Source organism: Salmo salar, chromosome 14, assembly GCF_965601325.2.
Source record: "Salmo salar chromosome 14, fSalSal1, whole genome shotgun sequence".
In the NCBI taxonomy this organism is placed as follows: domain Eukaryota; kingdom Metazoa; phylum Chordata; class Actinopteri; order Salmoniformes; family Salmonidae; genus Salmo; species Salmo salar.
In genome coordinates, this window is record NC_138304.1 from 4,646,185 (window position 1) to 4,670,240 (window position 24,056).

Consider the following 24,056-nt stretch of genomic DNA (forward strand, 5'->3'; position numbering starts at 1 on the left):
TTGCTCAACCAAGAGACACTTGCATTCAGTCTGCATGGTCAATGCAGCACATGCAACAATGTTGATGACAACGATGGTGTTTTCACTTTGCTTCTTAATATAAAACCACTAACGTTCTAGCGGTCTATAATTACACTATTAGTTTGTGTTTCTTACATCTGAAAAACGGCTAGTTTGTCTTTTAGTCAGTTGGGCCTAAATCGTGTTAGCCGCTAATGCTAATCGCTGGTTAGCTAGCTAGCTAATAAATGTACTGAGTCAGAGCAAACGTAGCTAGCTATCCAGCCTGATAATACCAGTGATGGTGTAGATATAAATCAGTATGTTGTTTGTACAACAGTATCTTCTAAATCAAAGAGGAATACGCGAAGCATCATTGTGTTAGCTACATGAAGAAGCTAAGATAAAGAATATAGGGTCCACTAGGAAACGCTTAACACTTTGGTTCTTACCCTGTCACAATAACTTCTGGCATTTTCCTTCATTGTCATGGCAAACAGCACTGTATTCAAAGTGCCCACTATTATAAATATTTATTATATCTATTTCCATTCTATTTCCATGATTCCAACAGTTCACCCAAGTGTTTTGATCTAAATCGCAATTGCAACATTTGGTAAAAAAATAAGGCCTTGCCCATATCATGCAGCCCTATGTGGCAGTGTGGAAATGACCTCAAATGAGTGGAGGAAATACAGAAATTTTGAAAAAGTATAGTGATATTATATTTTGGCCATATCGCCCAGCCTTACTCCAGACCCCTCTCACTCATCATTTATATTTTAGTCATTTAGCAGACGCTCTTATCCAGAGCGACTTACAGTAGTGAATACATACATTTCATGCATTTTTTTCCCTATTTTTTTTGTACTGGCCCCCCATGGGAATCGAACCCACAACCCTGGTGTTGCACACACCATGCTCTACAAACTGAGCCTGGAAAAGAGCAACAGGCCAGGGTAGGGTATCTCCTGAACTCCAGCCCCCCACCAAATTTACGCCCATGTCTGACATATACCTCTGTCAAGAAAGGTCAGATTGCTATTCGCCTCTCACATTCCAGGCACGTGCTTCCCAGGGAGACAGGTTTCCAGGGAAACCGTGACGGGCGCACATGTGACAGCATGACTGAACGCCTGTCTGTGAGGCAATGAATCCTGAAAAAGATTTCACAATTTCCTGTAAAACTGCCCTGCTCCTTAGAACTGCTTAAGTACAATGCCCTGGTATGGGATGTGGTCTACTGGTAAATACTTTTGTCAAGCGTTCTGGTACTGGGCAAATTCCTTTTGGGAAAACACTCCTAAGGGAAACCCAAGGGAGAAAGACTGGTTCCAAGCTAACACCCAGAAGACATTGTCAAAACATTGGTAAACTCGAAGGGTACAATGCGCCGCTCACTAGGCAATACCCTCTGTATAACAGTATCCAGCTTTTGTACTGTAATGCAGTGATAGGGGCATTGTATCTTCCTTGGTAGACCAAAAGGGACAGACCAAACTAAACTTCTGTGGGACAGTGCTATTGACTGTCATGGGTAAACCCCTTCAGGGGAAAGTCCTAGAAAATCCTGGCACTCCATTCAACATGGAGCGCAACATTTAAAAGACTTCAGATCACACAGGGTTGAGCCAGTGTGATCTCTCAGAGCCTATAAAAGCTCTTAATGTCATGTCCTTGTACCTCAGTATCTTTCATCCACTGCTACTAAATTACATTTGATCTATCTACCTTTGTCTGCCTTTGGTATCCTACACTTTGGTATCCAACCCAGTGAATGATGACTGGAAGATTATAACCCTGACTATGCTAATACTTCATGATTCTACGTGATTACTGCAACCTTAATCTTGAATGTAACCACAGTATTTCTTGAGTTAATTGACATTATGCCATACATACTCCTGATATGAAATACCTTTTGTACTTCACTCAGGCTTCTGTAAAATGAGTCCTTTCCTCTCTTTAACGGCATCCAAACCTAACAGTAGACACATTGCTCTGTTATTCCCAACTCATCTGGGAAAACCATGGGGATCATTCCATGACAACAATCCTATGGAGAGACCAGAGGGGCACCCAAAGCAGTTGTTAGGCAGACACGTCATTTCAACCTATTGGTAATCTCTAAAACAACATAGGGAGCTACATGTCTGAGCCTCTAATGAGTCCAGTGACGGCGCCTTAAAAATTATATTTAACAAACATCCAAACAATGTGAGGAATGGCGGCCAAAAAATCCAGAGCATCCACATATTTCCGAGGGATATACAGAGGGAGTCAAAATGTTTACCAGTCTGTGTGTGTGTACAAGAGAACACTCCAGACGCAACACTCCAGATGCAACTTATATCTTTATGCCAAAGGCCCTCCGCAAGAACTTTTTGGGGGTTTGTTGTCAATCTGATAAATTATATTGGCTGCTATTCAAAACCCCAAGGCAAAGTCTTGACCAGTTCACTTAAACCTCCATTTCAAAAGAGTCATCATGCACGTCTAAACCAGATAGAGCCCAAATTACTATTTGAGTCTTATAGCAGACACTCTTATCCAGAGCGACTTAGAGTAGTGAGTGCATACATTTTTGTCATATTTAATACTGGTCCCCCGTGGGAATCAAACCAACAACCCTGGCGCTGCATGCGCCACGCTCTACCAACTGAGCCACACAGCACCCATGTGGCTCTGTTGATATCACTGATATCGTGACATTTTATGCAACAATGTTGACACCTTTCCAAGTGAACACAAGCTGTTTTCTTTCTGTTACAGAGCTTAAGTGTATTTGAATCCAAGTTTATTGGCCTAGCCATGTTGGGTTTTAAGTTGAGAAAACTAGAGTGAATTGTATACCTATAACTCTTAGCAATATGGATACCATAATCCTGTCGCTTATACTTGAGGGAAAACTTAAGGCATGCCACCCAATATAATCACAACCAACTATGTAACATGAGGAGTGTAGCACCTTATCTAGAAGACTGTTTTTTTTAAATCACTGACATACAGTGCCTTCAGAAAGTAGTAATAGCACAACAATATATGGAATAAGTCAAGTGGTGTGAATACTTTCTTAAGGCACCATGAACAGAAAGCTGTAACCGTATTCAAAACTTCTTTTAACCGTTTGTTAGACTGTCAGTGTCTCTCACTTTCTCTTATTACACACTCAAAAGATGTCAAAACAAACAGACATACTCATGTACCTCATTCCTGCCCCACGATCTTCAGGAGACATCTTAGGAGCCCTAGTTTGGTTCTGTTACGATATTAAGGTAGTCCGGAGAAGATGTGGTTTTGGATATAAGTACTTGTCTGTCACAGCAAAGCTCTACAAATTGTTCAGGTCAAGTCAAGACACAGTTGACGTGCCACACGGCGCGAGACCAGCTAGTGTTTATCTTCAATGAAGCCTGAGCTTGACTATTTCAACCAGGCCCATCTAAAAATAACACAAGTCACACAGCATTCCATCAGGCAACTATCAAGAGGACAGAGAGGTTGGGGCAGGGTGGTGGGTGGGGGGTGGGGTATGAATACACCAGTGACAGAGTGGGAGCTGCCCCCCTATGTCAGTGTCACTGCCCCCCTCTGTAAAGTTGGGGGGGCACAATCTGTTTATCAGATATCTTTGAGTGTGTGTGGTTTTTTTGTGTGAGTGTGTGTGTATGTGGGAGGGGGGTGTATCTGTTTCAGAAGTAGAAAGCAAGCACATGTCATTGTTGTCTTTGTCAAATGTTGACGCCATATCCGGTGTAAACTACTCAGAAGTTGCGCAAATGCTAGCTCTCCCCTGCTAACAACAGTTCAGTTACAGTCTTTATTTAGCCGTAGCAGAGTAAACATAATGTTGCAAAGTTATGCAAACATGATAATGAATGTTTAGGTAGTTTTGGCCTTTTTTTATAATGTTAAGGATATTTTAAGTTGAGGAGCATTGATGGGGCTAAGTTCTGTGACTAACTGTAATCAGTTACGTTAGCAGCTACATTTTTGTAATCAGATTACAGATACTTTTGAACAACTAGATTACTTCTAGGATTACTTTTAAATTCAGAAAGGATGTTTGCGAAAAAATCGTTGACACCTTTCTGTTTTCCCAATGACATTCAAATCAGCATTGAAAAAAGGTTTAAGTTTGTTCTGCCTGAGCTAGAGACCACTTTTTTCAGAGACCACTTTTATGACACACCCAAGTGCGTTTGATGGATCACGTAAAAAGGGAAAAGAGCATGAAGTGGCTTTTGTAGGCCACAGTCCAAGCAATGTATTCCAATGGTGCGACTGCTGTCGGCATCAAAAGATTATCCAACTTGAATAAACGCTAAAATGGAAAGACGTTTTAACATATATTTATTTAATTTTTTATATCAATAAGTGCACCTCCCTGACCGAGACCTTTCTCCCCCGATTGCTCAGTTTGGCCGGGCGGACAGTTCTAGGAAGAGTCTTGTTGGTTCCAAACCATTTAAGAATGATGGGGCCACTGTGTTCTTGGGAACTTTCAATGCTGCAGAAATGTTTTGGTACCCTTCCCCAGATCTGTGCCTTGACACAATCCTGTCTTCCTCTCGACCTCATGGATTGGTTTTTGCTCTGACATACACTGTCAACAGAGGGACCTTATATAGACAGGTGTGTGCCTTTCCAAATCATGTCCAATCAACTGAATTTACCACAAGTGGACTCCAATCAAGTTGTAGAAACATCTCAAGGATGACCAAGCAGGATGCACCTGAGCTCAATTTTGAGTTTCATAGCAAAGGGTCTGAATACTTATGTAAACATTTTATTTTTAGATTTGAAAACATTTCTAAAAACCTGTTTTCGCTTTGTCATTATGGAGTCAGGAAAAACATTTATTTATTCCATTTTAGAATAAGGCTGTAATGTAACAAAATGTGTAAAAAGTCATGGGGTCTGAATACTTTCCGAATGCACTGTATGTTTCCCTACGACTTGTGCAATATCGGTAGAATCTTATTCAAAATGATTCACAGCTGTAATGGCTGCCAGAAGTTGAGTGGAGTGGAGTAGGTTGTGTAGATCGGTAGGGAAGAAACGCAATGTAATCCCTTTTTAGATTTAATTTTATGGCAGCAAAATGTGAAGACTGTGCAAGGTGTGTGTTCTGCTCCCACTGACAGGAAGACGTGATACTTCTTTGACATTCAAGGCACTTGAAGCTGATAGGTTTTCAGTGTTAATAATGATAAATATATGCTAATATATCCAGAATTAGCCAATTATTGATATAAAAAAGTACATTATCAATATCAAAAATTCTAATTCATGATATAGAAATTGAATTAGTGAAAATGTATTTATCTATATCAATTATTCAAATGTTGATATCAAGGACTACTTTTGATATTTGAATTATTGATAACAATAATATTTTTTTATCTAAAAATTTGATTATTCATATCGATAATGAATTGCGTTATATAAAAAATGAATTATTGACATCAATAATTCTAATATTTGATATAAACAGAGTCCTTGATATCAAAATTTGAAGAATTGATATTTGATATCCACACTTTGATATCTGCATAGCGATAACAACAGTTCAAATTTTTTATATAATACATTGAATTATAATAATAATTATAAAAAATGTGTTTCTCCATTTAATTCTATGGGGAATTATTGATATAAAAATGCAATTATCAAATATCAAAATATCCACGATGGAAAGCCGTTTCCATAGTGGATAACATATTTTCATATAATTTGTAATATCGATAAATAATTTTGGGATTTAAAATGTGAATGATTGATAACGAAAATGTAATTATTGATATAAAACATTTAATTATTAATATAAATAAATCAATTAATATATATTAAAACAGTTTTTTATAGTGGTGTAGCCTACGGGTGGGGATCTAATTTATTATTGATATCTACATAGTGCATTGAGGTGAATCACACTGCTGCTCTTTGCGCCTACAATAGATGTAATTCTATTGGTCATATAAATGTTTGTCTTCTAATGCCGCTTAAGGTGAAAGTAATCTAAAAGTAACTGAACGTAATCAGACTACGTTACTGAGTTTGGGTAATTCAAAAGTTACATTACTGATTACAATTTTGGACAGGTAACTAGTAACTGTTAATGGATTACATTTATATACACTGCTCAAAAAAATAAAGGGAACACTTAAACAACACAATGTAACTCCAAGTCAATCACACCTCTGTGAAATCAAACTGTCCACTTAGGAAGCAACACTGATTGACAATACATTTCGCATGCTGTTGTGCAAATGGAATAGACAACAGGTGGAAATTATAGGCTATTAGCAAGACACCCCCAATAAAGGAGTGGTTCTGCAGGTGGGGACCACAGACCACTTCTCAGTTCCTATGCTTCCTAGCTGATGTTTTGGTCACTTTTGAATGCTGGCGGTGCTTTCACTCTAGTGGTAGCATGAGACGGAGTCTACAACCCACACAAGTGGCTCAGGTAGTGCAGCTCATCCAGGATGGCACATCAATGCGAGCTGTGGCAAGAAGGTTTGCTGTGTCTGTCAGCGTAGTGTCCAGAGCATGGAGGCGCTACCAGGAGACAGGCCAGTACATCAGGAGACGTGGAGGAGGCCGTAGGAGGGCAACAACCCAGCAGCAGGACCGCTACCTCCACCTTTGTGCAAGGAGGAGCAGGAGAAGCACTGCCAGAGACCTGCAAAATGACCTCCAGCAGGCCACAAATGTGCATGTGTCTGCTCAAACGGTCAGAAACAGACTCCATGAGGGTGGTATGAGGGCCCGACATCCACAGGTGGGGGTTGTGCTTACAGCCCAACACCGTGCAGGACGTTTGGCATTTGCCAGAGAACACCAAGATTGGCAAATTCACCACTGGCACCCTGTGCTCTTCACAGATGAAAGCAGGTTCACACTGAGCACGTGACAGACGTGACAGAGTCTGGAGACGCCGTGGAGAACGTTCTGCTGCCTGCAACATCCTCCAGCATGACTGGTTTGGCGGTGGGTCAGTCATGGTGTGTGGTGGCATTTCTTTGGGGGGCCGCACAGCCCTCCATGTGCTCGCCAGAGGTAGCCTGACTGCCATTAGGTACCGAGATGAGATCCTCAGACCCCTTGTGAGACCATATGCTGGTGCGGTTGGCCCTGGGTTCCTCCTAATGCAAGACAATGCTAGACCTCATGTGGCTGGAGTGTGTCAGCAGTTCCTGCAAGAGGAAGGCATTGATGCTATGGACTGGCCCACCCGTTCCCCAGACCTGAATCCAATTGAGCACATCTGGGACATGATGTCTCGCTCCATCCACCAACGCCACGTTGCACCACAGACTGTCCAGGAGTTGGCGGATGCTTTAGCCCAGGTCTGGGAGGAGATCCCTCAGGAGACCATCCGCCACCTCATCAGGAGCATGCCCAGGCGTTGTAGGGAGGTCATACAGGCACGTGGAGGCCACACACACTACTGAGCCTCATTTTGACTTGTTTTAAGGACATTACATCAAAGTTGGATCAGCCTGTAGTGTGGTTTTCCACTTTCATTTTGAGTGTGACTCCAAATCCAGACCTCCATGGGTTGATAAATTGGATTTCCATTGATTCTTTTTGTGTGATTTTGTTGTCAGCACATTCAACTATGTAAAGAAAAAAGTATTTAATAGGATTATTTCTTTCATAAAGATCTAGGATGTGTTGTTTAAGTGTTCCCTTTATTTTTTTGAGCAGTATAGTAACCTACCCAACCCTGATTGTGTTGTATTGTATTTATGCCACAATTTATGCTACATTTCACCATGTTTTAACTACGAAATAAAACATATTAGACAAACATGGTAACAGAAAAAATGTATAGTTTCATCCACTTTTATAACATCAACCATTTATTATAGATTTCTTTATCCAAATGACTTATGCAAATCATTTGACTGTGACGAAACACTCATGACTAGTATTTTTGGTCCAATGACAGGTTTCCTTCAGAAGCACACGCCCTGCTAGTCTTCTGACCTGACTGGCTGCTTGTAGGGTTCAAAGTAACTGCTGTCTTAGGATCAGTTCCTGTAACACAGAATCAAACAAACTCTCTCTGTTTCTCTCTGTCACACACACACACACACACACACACACACACACACACACACACACACACACACACTGCATGCCATATCAGATTTCACAACCCCACAAACATCACAGTTGTCGTGGGAACAAACAACACGTGTGTCCAATCTCAAAGCAGATTTATGGTCGAAGCACGAAGCGTAACAGGTGTTATGATTCAATCACATAATATAACACATCCAAGTCATATTCCTTGACAGCAATAGCTCGCTATAGATAACTTTTCGTTATGACTCAGATCCAGTTTTACATGTTGATTTGAATTGAAGATTTAAATTGTTGACGTAAATGGGTGATTTGAAATGTTGTGTATACACACAAAGACTGACAAAAATAGGTGTTGAGAAATATTGCGTAAACACTATTCAATGGGTGATTTCAAATACGTGTGTGTGCAGAGAAAAGGATGTAAATAGGACCATTAAGAAACATCATATCAAATGTTATTTGTCACATGCTTCGTAAAAAACAGGTGTAGACTAACAAAGAAATGCATGCTTGTTTGTGTTTGTCTAAGGTAAAGCTGTGAAAGCGTGGGTGTTTCTGGGAGTGGAGGTATTTTTGTCTCTTTCCTCGGCACGTGCAGCCCATGGATCAGGGTTACGTAATCTCTGGCCTGTGTCGTCATTTCGACAGCTGCTCTGACTTCAGAACGATAGCATTCCTCAACACACCAGCATGCCAGCAGCCATGAACCCAAAACAGTAATATTTAGAATTTTTTCAACTGATATCTATCAAAGTTACATAATACTCATAGAATGTTAATTAATGTGCGTTTTGTCCTACATTTAAACGTTTTATTCCAGCCCCCGTCCACCCAGCAGTAGGCCTTTTGCTTCTTGGTAGGCCGTCATTGTAAATCAGAATTTGTTCTTAACTGACTTGCCTAGTTAAATGAAAGTAAAATAAATAAAAAATAAAAATTGTTGTATGACAATCAGGGTTGGAATCAATTCCAATCATTTTGCAGACACTATTATCCAGAGGGACATACAGTAGTGAGTGCATATGTTTTCATATTGGTCCCCCATGGGAATTGAATCGACAACCCTAAGCACCGTTCTCTACCAATTGAGCCACACTTGTCCACAACCCTAAATTCAAATAAAATTCTTGAATTCACTTATGAAGTGGATATCTTACGTGGAATTCAATTCGATTTGCAACAATCTTCTAGTTATTGAACTGGAATAAATATTGGAATTGTAAAAAAATATATATATATTTGGAATTCAATTCATATCATAATTCATATCATAATGGGTTTAGTATCAAAATACATTTCAGGATTTGTTGTATAGCTGGGCTGTCTGAACACTCACATGATCAGCCCGATAGCCATAACGAATTGAATGGGAATTGGAATTTGTGGAATTGTTAGGGATAATATTGAATTATCCACATTCTTTTTTTAAATTGAACTAACATAGGAATTGAGAAGAATTTAATTAACTCTGAATTACATCATTGACATGGAATTTGAATTGAATTGATGGAATTTACATGGATAGGAATTTTATTTGTGTCAGGGATTCCTAGGAGTGGTGGTTGGAGTCAGGCGCAGAGAGCAGAGGGTAAGTATAACGTCTTTATTTCTCCGGCACAAAACGGTCACGCCAAAAACAGAGGGCGCGTCACAAAGTAGACCAGCCCAAAAACACAGGTCAAAACAGTCCGGAGAGAAATAAGGCGCCAGCCAGCACATCCAACAACAAACAGAGAAATAATCCCGCACAAACCTGGGCGGACCTAACAGGCTTAAATAAACACAAATCAAGAAACAAAACAGGGAACAGGTGCAACCAATAAGACCGAACAAGCAGAAAAGGAAAAAGGGATCAGCGGCGGCTAGTAGACCGGCGACGACGACCGCCGAGCGCCGCCCGAACAGGCAGGGGAGCCACCTCGGTGGGATTCGTGACAATTTGTGGAATTGACCTCATAAATGTCATGGTCTGAACATGGAAAATTAAGAGGGGTATGTGTGTGCGTGCGTGTGTGTGTTGTATGCTTTTTCCTATGTATTCAAAACTACTTACACTATACTGAACAAAAATATTTACGAAACATGTAAATTGTTGGTCACCTGTTTCATGAGCTGAAATAAAAGTTCACAGAAATTGAACAAAAATATTTACGCAACATGTAAAGTGTTGGTCCCCTGTTTCATGAGCTGAAATAAAAGGTCCCAGAAATGTTCCATATGCACATAAAATATTATTTCTCGCAAATGTTGTGCACAAATTTGTTACATCCCTGTTAGTGAGCATTTCTCATTTGCCAAGATAATCCATTTACCTGGCAGGTGTGGCATGTCAAGAAGCTTATTAAACAGCATGATCATTATACAGGTGCACCTTGTGCTGGGGACAATAAAAGGCCACTCTAAAATGTGCAATTCTAACACACTACACAATGCCACAGATGTCTCAAGTTTTGAGGGCGCAAGCAATTGGCATGTTGACTGCAGGAATGTCCACCAGAGCTGTTGCCAAAGAATTTAATGTTAATTTCTCTACCATAAGCCAACAGCATTTTAGAGAATTTGGCAGTAAGTCCAATAGGCCTCAGAAGCGCAGACCACGTGTAATCATGCCAGTCCAGTACCTCCACATCCGGCTTCTTCACCTGCTGAGATGAGCCACCCGGACAGCTGATGAAACTGTGGGTTTGCACAACCAAATAATTTATACACAAACTGTCAGAAACCGTGTCAGGGAAGCTCATCTGCATGCTCGTCGTCCTCACCAGGATCTTGACCTGACTGCAGTTCGGCGTTGTAACCGACTTCAGTGGGAAAATGATCACCTTCAATGGCTATTGGCACGCTGGAGAAGTGTGTTCTTCACAGATTAATCCCGGTTTCAACGGTACTGGGCAGATGGCCAACAGCGTGTATGGGCGAGCGGTTTGCTGATGTCAACGTTGTGAACAGAGTGCCCCATGGTGGCGGTGGGATTATCGTATTGGCAGGCATAAGCTATGGACACGAACACAATTGCATTTTATCGATGGCAATTTGAATGCACAGAGAAACTGTGACGAGATCCTAAGACCCATTGTCGTGCCATTCATCCACCGCCATCACCTTATGTTTCAGCATGATAATGCATGGCCCCATGTCGTAAGGGTCTGTACACAATTCTGGAAGGTGAAAATGTCCCAGTTCTTCCATGGCCTGCATACTCAGACACGTCATCCATTGATCATATTTGGTATGCTCTGGATCGACGAGTATGACAGCGTGTTCCAGTTCCCACCAATATCCAGCAACTTCGCACAGCCATTGAGGAGTGGGATAACATTCCACAGGCCACAATCAACAGCCTGATCAACTCTCTCCAAAGGAGATGTGTCGCACTGCATGAGGCAAATGGTGGTCACACCAGATACTGACTGGTTTTCTAATCCACGCCCCTACCTTTAAAACATTTATTATTTTTTTTTATTTTTTATCTGTGACCAACAGATGCATATGTATATTCCCTGTCATGGGAAATCCATAAATTAGGGCCTAATGAATTTATTTCAATTGACTGATTTCCTTATATGAACAGTAACTCAGTAAAATATTTGACATTTTTACATGTTGCGTTTAGATTTTTGTTCACTGAACATAGAATTACTATTGTATTTTAGTGAGCCCATTTGGATGAGACATAAAGAAAAAACATTATCAGGTTCCTATCATTCTATGAAGTACTACTCTGCAAGGAGTGGGCTATTTTAGTGGCTTTTTTACATGCTCCCTCAAGTCTCCAATATCTTAGTACCTGGAAGTCCTTGAGCATAGAGTCTTGTGATCAATACAGGCAAAGCTGATTGGCAGCAACTATTTGGATGGAGGAGGGAAGTAAGCAGGGCTACTGATAAACAGCACCTTGCTACAAAGTAATTTGGTGGTGTAAAAACGTGCAGTAAGAGCTGCCCCAGAACCAGTATTGTGTTCTGTGTCCTAATGGTTGATGTTAGGTACAGCTGATTCTAGAGAAAACCTTAGAGACTACTTGGACCACTTTAGTAGAAGTAGTAAATTAGGAGATGAAGAGGGTTAAACCAAGGCCTCATACCTCTTAAAGGGTTAATAAATTGTGTTTTGATAAACTGTAAGGTGTCCTCTTCAAGAGACCTCTGTGTGTGTGTTAAAACCTGTTTTGAGTGTTGTGCCCTTCAGATACTATCAGAAGACGGAAACCATCTACAGTACGTTCATACTCCTCCTGTCTGGGCCCCACCTGGCTATCTGAGGTTCTGCGAATACGATTGGTTTTCTGACAACTCAAGGCTACCGCAGGCCTGAAGAAAACAACCACCTGTCAGAAGATGCTTGGACTCGTTCACCTTGTTATGACTCTATACTGATGAAAGGTCAAATTTCGGTCAAACCCACTTCTGAGCTTTTAATTGCTGATAAGATGGTTGCTGCTGTCAGGGGGAGGTTAGATTTATTAAAATGTTGTTGCCAGGGAAACTCACGCGAGGAGGACTGGGAGAGGCTATATGAGTTACAGGATGTCTTAGACATTTTGCAGAACCTGGGGAGAGCTATTATATAACTTCTGCCTACAATTGTATTACTAAAGGAGTATTTTAATACTTAAAGAGTCTGTGTTTCCTTTCCATTACTAATGTATGTTTGATAATTATATAGACCTAATCATCTGTTGAAGAAATTGACCAACAGAGATTTAGTCATAGGGGTGTAAACAGTATTGCTTCCATCCCTGGTCTTGAACCAGGGACACTCTGAACACATTAACACATGTCACCTATGAATAAGCATTAGCAGTCACGTCACAAAAGCTGCAACCTTTGCACAGCAAGGGAAACAACTACTTCAAGGTCTCAGAGCACGTGACGTCACTGAAATGCCAATTCTTATCAACTGAGCCTAACTTGATCACCCAGCTACATTATTTGCTTCATTACCAGACAATAAATGGGGCACTCGCCCGAGCCTGATGATCCTGTGTTTGCGTATGAATCCTGCAAATGTTACCCCCAAGATTCAAGGGGTAACATTTGTCCTTTTCTTCTACGCAACTAGCACACCCCTAACTAGCTAGCCATTTCAGATCAGCTACAGGGGCAAGAGGAGGTGGAAGGGTGCTGAGATTAAGGTCACCATATAGAGCAGTGTTTCCTAATCCTCTTCCTACATGGGGATCTAAAGGATGTGCATGTTTTTGTTGCAGCCCTGCAGTAATGCTCCTGATTCAACTAATCATCAAGCTTTTGGTTAGCTGAGTCCAAAGGATATAATAATGTGCTTGGCTCCAACAATGGCGGTTCTAGCTTGTATGGCTCCCTGGACGAACCCCCCCTTCAGCGCCTGCCTAGCTCATAAACTAGAATCAGGGCGCCCACTCCGACAAGGTTAATTGACCCACAGTCCCACACGGTGACATGATATCATTGACGTGACATACAAAGGAGCGATAGAAAACCGATCGCGAAAATGTCACCATTCCGATTTCGCCCCTAGTCGCCCTGGGCGACTGCCCATGTCGCCTATACCTAAATCCGCCACTAGGCTACAATATACACAGTACCTGTCAAAAGTTTGGACACACCTACTCATTCAAGGGTTTTCCTTTATTTTGATTATTATTTGTATTTGTGAACATTTCAAAACTAGGAAATAACACATGGAATTATGTAGTAACCAAAAAAGTGTTAAACAAATCAAAATATATGTTATATTTTAGATTCTTCAAAGTAGAAGGAAAAAGGAACCCGCACACTGCTCTTGATAGTATCACTGATCTTTAATAAGCTTTACGTATCGGCCTCACGGCCTTCGTCAGTGCTTTTGTGAGTTTTTTTTTAATTAGCACCCTTAAGTAGACCTAGCCTCACCCACATCCGTTCCACGCATCGAAAGAGGTTGGAGGTGAAGAAAAAACAAATAAGTGCTACCAAATATAACAATATGCATTTTATAAATATTTGAATAAAGTGTGTACGTAAAACGTATTAAAACTTCTTATGGGCAGGTGGGAGGCTAGCGTTCCACCTGGCCAACATCCGGTGAAATTGCAGAGCGCCAAATTCAAAATACAGAAATAGACAAATTAAACATTCATAAAAATACAAGTGTTATATATCGGATTAAAGATTAACTTCTTGTTAATCCAGCCGCTGTGTCAGATTTAAAAAATACTTTACGGCGAATGCATACCATGCGATTATCTGAAGACGGCGCCCCGCTTACAAAAGCATCCAAACATTTTACAACCAAGTAAAGGAATTACAAAAGTCAGAAATAGTGATAAAATGAATCACTTAGCTTTGATGATCTTCATATGGTTGCAGTCACAAGAGTCCCTGTTACACAATAAATGTTCGTTTTGTTTGATAAAGTCCCTCTATGACCCAAAAACTCAGTTTTGTTGGCGCATTTTGTTCGGTAATCCACTGGCTCAAAGGTGGTCACGACATACAGACGAATACATCCTAATAACCGGTAAAGTTCGTCAAAACATGTCAAACAATGTTTATAATTAATCCTCAGGTTGTCTATTGTCTAAATAATCAATAATATTTAAACCGGACAATAGCGTCGTCAATAGAAAGGAAAAACAACGAACGGTGCGCAATCGGTCACACACGCCAAACAGCTCTGGTTCATTCTATAGTCCACTGAAGGAATGGTCTCATTCTTCCTGATTTTTCAGAATACAAGCCTGAAACAATGTCTAAAGACTGTTGACATCTAGTGGAAGCCATAGGAACTGCAATCTGGGTCCTAAGCATTTACATACTGTAAAGGCATTCAATAGAAAAGTACCCACATCAAAAATATACTCACAGACATTATTTTAACAGTTTTGTAAACTTTAGAGTGTTTTCTGCCCAATACCACCAATTATATGCATATCCTAGGGCCTGAGTAACAGGCAGTTTACATTGGGTTTACTGCCTCCTACCCAAGAGAGTTTAAACACGTAAAACCATGAGGACATAGACCCCTACACCGCTGTCTGGACACCAAGTTCGGCATTCTTTACCCAGCTGTACTGAAGATCACTACTCCCTCCGGCGAGCAGAAGACATTCTTAGACCCAAAAAAGGCCAAAGAATACATTGTCGTGCACCTACATCCACAGGACAGGCGACATAATACTAACTAGCCATTGTGGGCACATACTCTGACCCTGCACTAGACGTGCTAACACGACCAGGGACCAACTAGTGAATTCATATCTTGATTAGAAACGTGCCTCCACCCTGCTGCAAAAATAATGACAATTATTCATCCAGTCACCAGTTATTGTCACAGGGGTCGTAAAAGGGAGACCAAGACGCAGCGTGGATAGTGCTCATTTTCAATGTTTTAATGATGACACTTGACAAAATAACAAAACCGACCAACACAGTCCCGTCAGGTACAAAGACTATAACGGAAAACAACTACCCACAACCCCCAAAGGAAAACAGGCTGCCTAAGTATGGCTTCCAATCAGAGACAACGAAAGACACCTGCCTCTGATTGGAAACCATACCCGGCCAAAACATGGAAAACAAAACATAGAAATAGAATACTAGAAAAACCCACATAGAAACAGAAAACCCAAAATACATCCAAAACAAACCCCCTGCCACGCCCTGACCATACTTCTATGGCAAATTACCTCTTTCACTGGTCAGGACGTGACAGTACCCCCCCCCCCCCCCCCTCGAAGGTGCAGACCCTGACTGTACCCAAACAAAAACCCAACAAAAACAACCTCAAACACAAAGGGAGGGAAGGGGAGGTGACAAACGTCTATGGTGGCTCATGCGCTACACCCAGACCCCTCCTCTGCCTCCGATCCTCCAGCAACGGAGGTGGCTCCGGATCATGGCGTAACCCCCGTTCCGCCCGCAGATCCCTCCGCTTCTGTAACCCTGGCCTGTGGATCATTATCGGAGGAATCGGACTGTAGATCCTTACCGGAAGCTCTGTACTGTAGACCACCGCTGGAGGATCTGGGCTGCAGGCCGTCGCTGGAGGCTCCGGACTGGAGAGCGTCTCTGTAGGTTCCGGACCGGGGACCTTCGCTGCAGGCCCGTGCCATGGATCATCACTACTGGTTCCGCGCCATGGATCACCACTGGAGGCTTTGTGCCATGGATCATCCCTACAGGCTCCGGGCCATGGATCATCACTGGAGGCTTTGTGCCATGGATCATCCCTACAGGCTCCGGGCCATGGATCATCACTGGAGGCTTTGTGCCATGGATTAACCCTACAGGCTCCGGGCCAAGGATCATCACTGGAGGCTTCATGCCATGGATTATCGTTGGAGGCTTCGGACCATTGATCATCACTGGAGGCTTCCTACGGGGAGCTGGAACCGGTCTCACCAGACTGGGGAGACGCACTGAGGACTGCGTGCTCAAAGCAGGCACCGGCCGTACTGGGCTATTGAGGCATACTGGAGGAAGAGTGCGAGGAGCAGGCACAGGACGTACTGGGCTATGGTGGCGCACTGTAGGGAGAGTGCGCGGAGCAGGCACAGGGTACACTGGGCCTTGGAGGCGCACTGGAGGTCTGGCGCTTAGGGCTGGCACAACCCGTCCTGGCTCAATCTTAACCATAGCCCAGCAAGGGCGGGAAGCTGGAATAGGCCGCACTGGGTTGAGCTGGTGAACTGAGGTTACAGTGCGTAGAGCTGGCGCAGGATAACCTGGGCCGAGGAGACGCACCGGAGACCAGACACGTTGAACCGGTGCACTTCTCCCTGGCTGCCGGCCAACTCTAGCACGGCAACGGTGAGGAAGTTTACACCGAGCGCACCGGGCTGTGAGTGCGCATGGGTGACACCGTGTGCACCTCCACATAACACGGTGCTTCTACCGTCACTCGCTCCCCACGGTAAGCACGGGGAGTTGGCTCAGGTCTTAACCTCGCCTTCGCCAATCTCTCCTAGTGCCCCCCCCCCAATACATTTTGGGGCGCTGCCTCTCGGCCTCTTCTTGCCTGCCTAGCCGCTCCTCCCAGTATCGTCATTCCGCCTTCGCTGCCTCTATCTTCCACTGCGGACGGCGATACTCCCCAGGGCTTGTCCAGGGTCCTGGCCCATCTAAGATCTCCTCCCAGGTCCACTCCTCTGAACCATACTGCTGGGTCCTGCTCTTCCTCCTCGAGAATGCACGCTGCTTGATCCGTTGGTGGTGGGTAGTTCTGTCACAGGGGTCGTAAAAGGGAGACCAAGACGCAGCGTGGATAGTGATCATTTTCAATGTTTTAATGATGACACTTGACAAAATAACAAAACCGACCAACACAGTCCCGTCAGGTACAAAGACTATAACGGAAAACAACTACCCACAACCCCCAAAGGAAAACAGGCTGCCTAAGTATGGCTTCCAATCAGAGACAACGGTATGTATAGGGTGACATGTTCTCACAAGGACAATATAGTTTGAATAATATTTTATTTACAGTACATGGCACAATTAGTTTTTGCCAACTAGCTGCGGCTGTACAGCTACGGTGCTAGGTGGCGTGGTAATAATTAGCCTAGTCGCTAGCCTTAGGTAGCGACTCTTTTTCCATGCCTTAATAAGATACCCTACTAACATACTGTGAGCATGCTTAATACATACAAGTTTAACCTCCCAAAGGACCATGTGTATTATTATTTACTATTTGACTGGTTGGTCAGGGCACACCGCCCTGGTGGCGGCTGGCATGGGTTTGCAGGTTGTATAGCCGAGCGAACACTGCAGGACGTGTATTAACTACAGTCAGTCATTTTTCGGTGTTCTGGCTTGTTAGGATGTTCAGCAGGGGGTTACATTTATACACATTTTGTTTTCCTATTTACTTATTTAATTAAATGTTTTTAGAGTACGTGTGTGTGTGTGTGTCTGTATGTATATATGTATATATGTGTATATATATATATACACTGCTCCAAAAAATAAAGGGAACACCTAAACAACACATCCTAGATCTGAATGTAAGAAATAATCTTATTAAATACTTTTTTCTTTACATAGTTGAATGTGCTGACAACAAAATCACACAAAAATAATCTATGGAAATCCAATTTATCAACCCATGGAGGTCTGGATTTGGAGTCACACTCAAAATTAACCTGTTGGGGCTAGGGGGCAGTATTTTCACGGCTGGAAAAAAAACGTACCCGATTTAATCTGGTTACTAATCCTACCCAGTAACTAGAATATGCATATACTTATTATATATGGATAGAAAACACCCTAAAGTTTCTAAAACTGTTTGAATGGTGTCTGTGAGTATAACAGAACTCATTTGGCAGGCAAAACCCTGAGACATTTTCTGACAGGAAGTGGATACCTGATGTGTTGAATTACCTTTAAGCCTATGCCATTGAAACACACAGGGGTTGATTAATGTTTTGGCACTTCCTATTGCTTCCACTAGATGTCACCAGCCTTTACAAAGTGTTTTGAGTCTTTTACTGTGAGATCTGACCGAACAAGAGCCATGGAACGGTGATGGCCGATTAGACTCTGGCGCGCGAGTTCATGTTGGGTACCCTCGTTCCAATACGTTATAAAAGAGAATGCATTCGTCCACCTTGAATATTATTCATGTTCTGGTTAAAAAAGGCCCTAATGATTTATGCTATACAACGTTTGACATGTTTGAACGAACGTAAGATATATTTTTTCCCCTCGTTCATGAAGTGAAGTCCGGCGGGCTTAGATCATGTGCTAACAAGACGGAGATTTTTGGACATAAATGATGAGCTTTTTTGAACAAAACTACATTCGTTATGGACCTGTGATACCTGGAAGTGACATCTGATGAAGAGAATCAAAGGTAATGGATTATTTACATAGTATTTTCGATTTTAGATCTCCCCAACATGGCGGCTAGTCTGTATCGCAACGCGTATTTTTCTGGGCGCAGTGCTCAGATTATTGCAAAGTGTGATTTCCCAGTAAGGTTATTTTTAAATCTGGCAAGTTGATTGCGTTCAAGAGATGTAAATCTATAATTCTTTAAATGACAATATAATATTTTACCAATGTTTTCTAATTTTAATTATTTAATTTGTGGTGCTGACTTGACTGCCGGTTATTGGAGGGAAACGATTTCCTCAACATCAATGCCATAGTAAAACGCTGTTTTTGGATATAAATATGAACTTGATAGAACTAAAAATGCATGCATTGTCTAACATAATGTCCTAGGAGTGTCATCTGATGGAGATTGTAAAAGGTTAGTGCATCATTTTAGCTGGTTTTATGGTTTTGGTGTCCCTGTCTTTGAATTGACAAAACATTACACACAGCTATTGTCAATGTACTCTCCTAACATAATCTAACTTTATGCTTTCGCCGTAAAACCTTTTTGAAATCGGACGACGTGGTTAGATTAAGGAGATGTTTATCTTTCAAAGGGTGTAAGATAGTTGTATGTTTGAAAAATTTGAATTTTGACATTTATTTGGTTTCAAATTTGCCGCTCTTGAAATGCACCTGCTGTTGATGGAGTGCACCACGGGGGGGACGCTAGCGTCCCACCTAGCCCATAGAGGTTAAAGTGGAAAACCACACTACAGCCTGATCCAACTTTGATGTAATGTCCTTAAAACAAGTCAAAATGAGGCTCAGTAGTGTGTGTGGCCTCCACGTGCCTGTATGACCTCCCTACAACGCCTGGGCATGCTCCTGATGAGGTGGCGGATGGTCTCCTGAGGGATCTCCTCCCAGACCTGGACTAAAGCATCCGCCAACTCCTGGACAATCTGTGGTGCAACGTGGCGTTGGTGGATGGAGCGAGACATGATGTCCCAGATGTGCTCAATTGGATTCAGGTCTGGGGAACGGTCGGGCCAGTCCATAGCATCAATGCCTTCCTCTTGCAGGAACTGCTGACACACTCCAGCCAAATGAGGTCTAGCATTGTCTTGCATTAGGAGGAATCCAGGACCAACCGCACCAGCATATGGTCTCACAAGGGGTCTGAGGATCTCATCTCGGTACCCAATGGCAGTCAGGCTACCTCTGGCGAGCACATGGAGGGCTGTGCGGCCCCCCAAAGAAATGACACCCCACACCATGACTGACCCACCGCCAAACCGGTCATGCTGGAGGATGTTGCAGGCAGCAGAACGTTCTCCACGGCGTCTCCAGACTCTGTCACGTCTGTCACATGCTCAGTGTGAACCTGCTTTCATCTGTGAAGAGCACAGGGCGCCAGTGGCGAATTTACCAATCTTGGTGTTCTCTGGCAAATGCCAAACGTCCTGCACGGTGTTGGGCTGTAAGCACAACCCCACCTGTGGACGTCGGGCCCTCATACCACCCTCATGGAGTCCGTTTGAGCAGACACATGCACATTTGTGGCCAGCTGGAGGTCATTTTGCAGGGCTCTGGCAGTGCTCCTCCTGCTCCTCCTTGCACAAAGGTGGAGGTAGCAGTCCTGCTGCTGGGTTGTTGCCCTCCTACGGCCTCCTCCACGTCTCCTGATGTACTGGCCTGTCTCCTGGTAGCGCCTCCATGCTCTGGACACTACGCTGACAGACACAGCAAACCTTCTTGCCACAGCTCGCATTGATGTGCCATCCTGGATGAGCTGCACTACCTGAGCCACTTGTGTGGGTTGTAGACTCCGTCTCATGCTACCACTAGAGTGAAAGCACCGCCAGCATTCAAAAGTGACCAAAACATCAGCCAGGAAGCATAGGAACTGAGAAGCGGTCTGTGGTATCCACCTGCAGAACCACTCCTTTATTGGGGGTGTCTTGCTTATTGCCAATAATTTCCACCTGTTGTCTATTCCATTTGCACAACAGCATGTGAAATGTATTGTCAATCAGTGTTGCTTCCTAAGTGGACAGTTTGATTTCACAGAAGTGTGATTGACTTGGAGTTACATTGTGTTGTTTAAGTGTTCCCTTTATTTTTTTGAGCAGTATATATATATATATATATATATTGTGTAGCAAAGAAGGGGGTCGATTGATAAATGGCAGATATGTGAGGGCAGAACTAATAAACGGGCTCTGCCCGATCACTAAAATGGCCACCCCGATCAGAACTACAGATCACAAAATGGCCGACTTGCCAAAACTACAATTCCCAGAAGCAAGGGGAACCCTCAGAAGGTGGAGCCGACCCACAGATAAAAGGTCAAGAAAAACCAGGAAGAGAGAGAGAGGGCGGGAAGGATCTATGAACCATAGAGAAAGAGACAATCTACATTGGCTGGATTTACCGTGTACGAGCTGGACTGTTTTGGACTTACCTGTTGGCGTTTAGACCTGGACCTACCGAGAACCAGATTTGTGTACCGAACCCTGCTATCCTTGACCTTACCTGCGGCCTGGGTGGACCAGGACAGCGAAACAAACACACAGGTACTGTCATGTTCGAAAGAACTTTCATTCTGGGCTGACTTTGGTGACAGTTTCCCACTTAATTTGTGACAAACGCTCCTAACTTTGAAGAGGTTTGCCACAATATATATATATGTGTGTGTGTGGTGTGTGTGTGTGTGTGTGTGTGTGTGTGTGTGTGTGTGTGTGTGTGTGTGTGTGTGTGTGTGTGTGTGTGAGAATGTATATGTACACTACCGTTCAAACGTTTGGGGTCACTTAGAAAGAAAAGCACATTTTTTTGTCCATTCAAATAACATCACATTGATCAGAAATACAGTGTAGACACTGTTAATGTTGTAAATGACTATTGTAGCTGCAAACGGCTGATTTTATTATGATTTTTTTATTTTTTTTTAATGGAATATCTACATAGGCGTACAGAGGCCCAATATCAGCAACCCTCACCTCTGTGTTCCAATGGCACATTGTGTTAGCTAATCCTAGTTTGTCATTTTAAATGGCTAATTGATCATTAGAAAACCCTTTTGCAATTATTTTAGCACAGTTGAAAACTGTTGTCCCTTATTAAAGAAGCAATAAAACTGGCCACCTTTAGACTAGTTGAGTATCTGGGGGCATCAACATTTGTGGGTTCGATTACAGGCTCAAAATGGCCTACTCCCTTCACAGAACAGCGCAAACTGGCTCTAACCAGAATAGAAAGAGGAGTAGGAGGCCCCGGTGCACAACTGAGCAAGAGGACAAGTACATTAGAGTGTCTAGTTTGTGAAACAGATGCCTCACAAGTCCTCAACTGGCAGCTTCATTAAATAGTACCTGCAAAACACCAGTCTCAACGTCAACAGTGAAGAGGCGACTCCGGATACTGGCCTTCTAGGCAGAGTTCCTCTGTCCTGTGTCTGTGTTCTTTTGCCCATCTCAATCTTTTCTTTTTATTGGCCAGTCTGAGATATGGCTTTTTCTTTGCAACTCTGCATAGAAGGCCAGCATCCCGGAGTCACCTCTTCTCTGTTGACGTTGAGACTGGTGTTTTGCGGGTACTCTATAATGAAGCTGCCATGTTGAGGACATGTGAGGCATCTGTTTCTCAGTAGAGCCCTGGATAGAGCTCTACCGTGGTGACTTGACCCACTACTACTATCCTGTAGTGCCTTTAAAAAATACATATCAACTCACATTGATGTCTTTTTACAGATCAACTGCACCCCTGACGTGTCTCACTCCACTGTGTGGGAGTCGTTAAAAGCATATCTAAGGTGCCAAATTATTTCATACACAGCGTATGACAACAAACAAGCTATCTCAACTCATTCTAGATGTGGACAACAGATATGCCTCTTCTTCGACTCCTGAACTCTAGAGAGACTGCTACACCAATCGGAATTTGACAATCTTTCCACCGAACAAATGGAGCATCTCTCTTGATGCTGAAAAGGCTTTTGACCGGGTTGAGTGGGAATATCTATTTACAGAACTAGAGAGATTTGGGTTTAGTCATTCCTTCCTGGATTACGATTTTGTACTCGTCCCCAGTGGCTTCTGTTCGCACCAACAACATTACCTCCAGCTACTTTCCTCTCCACAGGGGGGCCAGGCAGGGTTGCTGTTTATCCCCTTTCCTATTTGATATGGCTATTGAGCCTCTTGCTATCGCACAGCGAGCGGAGGAGAGGATTAATGGAATATTAAAGGGCAACATAACTCACAAGGTGTCCTTATATGCAGATAATCTTATTTTATGCATCCCTAACCCTGTGGAGTCTATACCCTATCTCTTGGACATGCTACAAGGTTTTGGGACATTCTCTGGTTATAAGTTAAACCTAACAAAAAGTGTCCTCCTTCACGTTTCCACTCGAGCCTACTAAGTGTCCAGTCGAGAGGTGCTTAGATCTTAACCCTTATCTGAAGGGCACAATCTCCAGATTATACGACATAATACAGAACATTAATCCGCCTTCCTTAGCAAATACAAAATCTGCATAGGAGCCAGCCATGGGTGTTGAGCTACCCGATGATATATGGCAACAAAGCATTTTGCGTATCCACTGTTGGATTCGGGGTTAAACTTCAAACATTGTTATACTCAGAAGTATAGGAACATTGGTTACAAAAGAGACATGAGGGGTGCCATAATGGAGCTTGGGTGAAGGGGAGAAACCATTGAAGGCTCATATCACTTAGTTCCCTGCTTAGCAAGAATGATGCGATGTTTAGCGATAAGGAGGAGACTCCACCCAATGTGGGGTATGAATACCACCACGGGGGAAGCCATGTCTGTGTCTGAATTACAGCTGTATCGACCCTTTGGAAAGAATTAAACTTGGTTCAGCTTCTCTAGTGTCCGTGAGTTATTTACTCAACATTAGAACCTAATAGGCTGACCACGCCGCTCGCGTCGCGTGCAAAATCATTTTAGAAATCTATGTTATTCAATTATTGCACCCACACTTCTCGTGTGCACCAACGAGCGTCTGCGTTGCCAAGGGCTAAAATAGAAAATAGTTATATTTTCTGATGCTAGCAAGTGCAAGCTAACAAGCAAAATTGCCACAAATGTTCAATGCTTTTCGACCTGTCCCCAAATTAATACACTGCTCAAAAAAATAAAGGGAAC

General features: G+C 42.8%; 1 protein-coding gene across 2 annotated transcripts in view; it reads right to left on the reverse strand.

Moving 5' to 3' along the window:
* The window catches only part of retreg1 (reticulophagy regulator 1), a 77,229-nt gene that overhangs the window by 28,631 nt on the left and 24,542 nt on the right, over positions 1-24,056 (reverse strand). Inside the window, exon 1 of one of the 2 annotated variants that reach the window (XM_014139112.3) lies at positions 3,207-3,464. The exons of the other annotated variant lie outside the window; for it this stretch is intronic. Coding sequence (XP_013994587.1) covers positions 3,207-3,238 — 32 coding nt within the window. The 5' untranslated portion in view covers positions 3,239-3,464. Of the gene's footprint in view, positions 1-3,206; positions 3,465-24,056 lie in introns of those variants that run through there. 2 annotated transcript variants of the gene reach the window in all.